The 1043-nt window shown below is 43.1% G+C and overlaps 1 protein-coding gene across 1 annotated transcript in view; it reads right to left on the bottom strand.

Annotated features, from left to right (window-relative positions):
- The window catches only part of LOC119591997 (phosphomethylethanolamine N-methyltransferase-like), a gene marked incomplete at both ends in the record, with an annotated part of 11621 nt that overhangs the window by 8502 nt on the left and 2076 nt on the right, over window positions 1-1043 (bottom strand). Inside the window, 2 exon segments of the mRNA XM_037940766.1 lie at window positions 52-174; window positions 377-565. Coding sequence (XP_037796694.1) covers window positions 52-174; window positions 377-565 — 312 coding nt within the window.

Genomic DNA, 1043 nt, shown 5'->3' with positions numbered 1-1043 from the left:
AACTAATACAAAAGGGTTAACTAAGTATGAGTTAGATTCTTGAAAACTCACATAGATTTTTGCGTATAATTCTTCCTTCTTCTCAATATGGAAGATGGAGTTACGACTGTAGATGACGTCATAGCTGTTGGCATCATAATCAGCATCCAAGATGTCTCTTAGTTCGAAGTGCACCTGTGTGGACATTAGACTATATAGCCATATCTTTTTAATATCTTAATAATTGTGATATCTACTTCCTCAATGGGGAGAGTTAGCAGGTTTTACTCATATTAGTGTATTTTTTGCCAGCAAGAAAAGAGTTCCGGTTTAGAAACAAGTCGAGCATATTGCAAATAGAGATAATAGCATAGAGTAGAACACAAACTGTGCTTACTCTTTTCCTCAGCGCACGTCGGAGGTGAGTCTGCCGTTGCACTGCAAGGTCTATCATGTTGCTGGATATGTCGACCCCGTGCACGTGGACCCCGTAGAGCCGCGACATGAAGAAGGGCGACCCTCCTGACCCGCAGCCGACGTCCAGCACCTGATGGCCAGGCCGGAGGCCGAGGCGCTGGCAGAACTCCTGACGAGGAGACATCGTCTTTCTGACCTCCCAAATTCCAAATATTTTTTTTAACACGCAAACATACATATGCCTGTTTCGAATTTTCATCGCAATGGTTTTTACTGCTTAATCTTAAACCAGCAAGAAGGTCAGCTGCTGCAGGCGTCAAACGTGTCAAAAAGCAGTCGTGAAATATTCACTGGTTAGCGGAATGCTTCTTTTCATCTGCAAAACGTTCTCTAATGGCGCGGTACGCTATTCGTAGATTCTTTGAAGTTATTTATTTTCTTTTAATTTTTTTCCCTCCCTCCGTTAGTTTTTCACCGGATTGATATACGGGTCGAACCGAATTGACTGCCTCTTCTGCCTTATACCTCCCAACCTCCTCTGTTCCCTTACTATTTTCTATTCCTCTCCCTTTCCCTTTTTTTCTTTGATCCCCCCCCCTCCATTCCCATAAAGAGAAAAGACAGATAAGGAAGGGAAAAGGTTCCCT

Source organism: Penaeus monodon, chromosome 29, assembly GCF_015228065.2.
Source record: "Penaeus monodon isolate SGIC_2016 chromosome 29, NSTDA_Pmon_1, whole genome shotgun sequence".
Lineage (NCBI taxonomy): Eukaryota > Metazoa > Arthropoda > Malacostraca > Decapoda > Penaeidae > Penaeus > Penaeus monodon.
The sequence above is the reverse complement of the archived record's forward strand: the minus strand, read 5'-3'. Positions and strand labels throughout refer to the sequence as shown.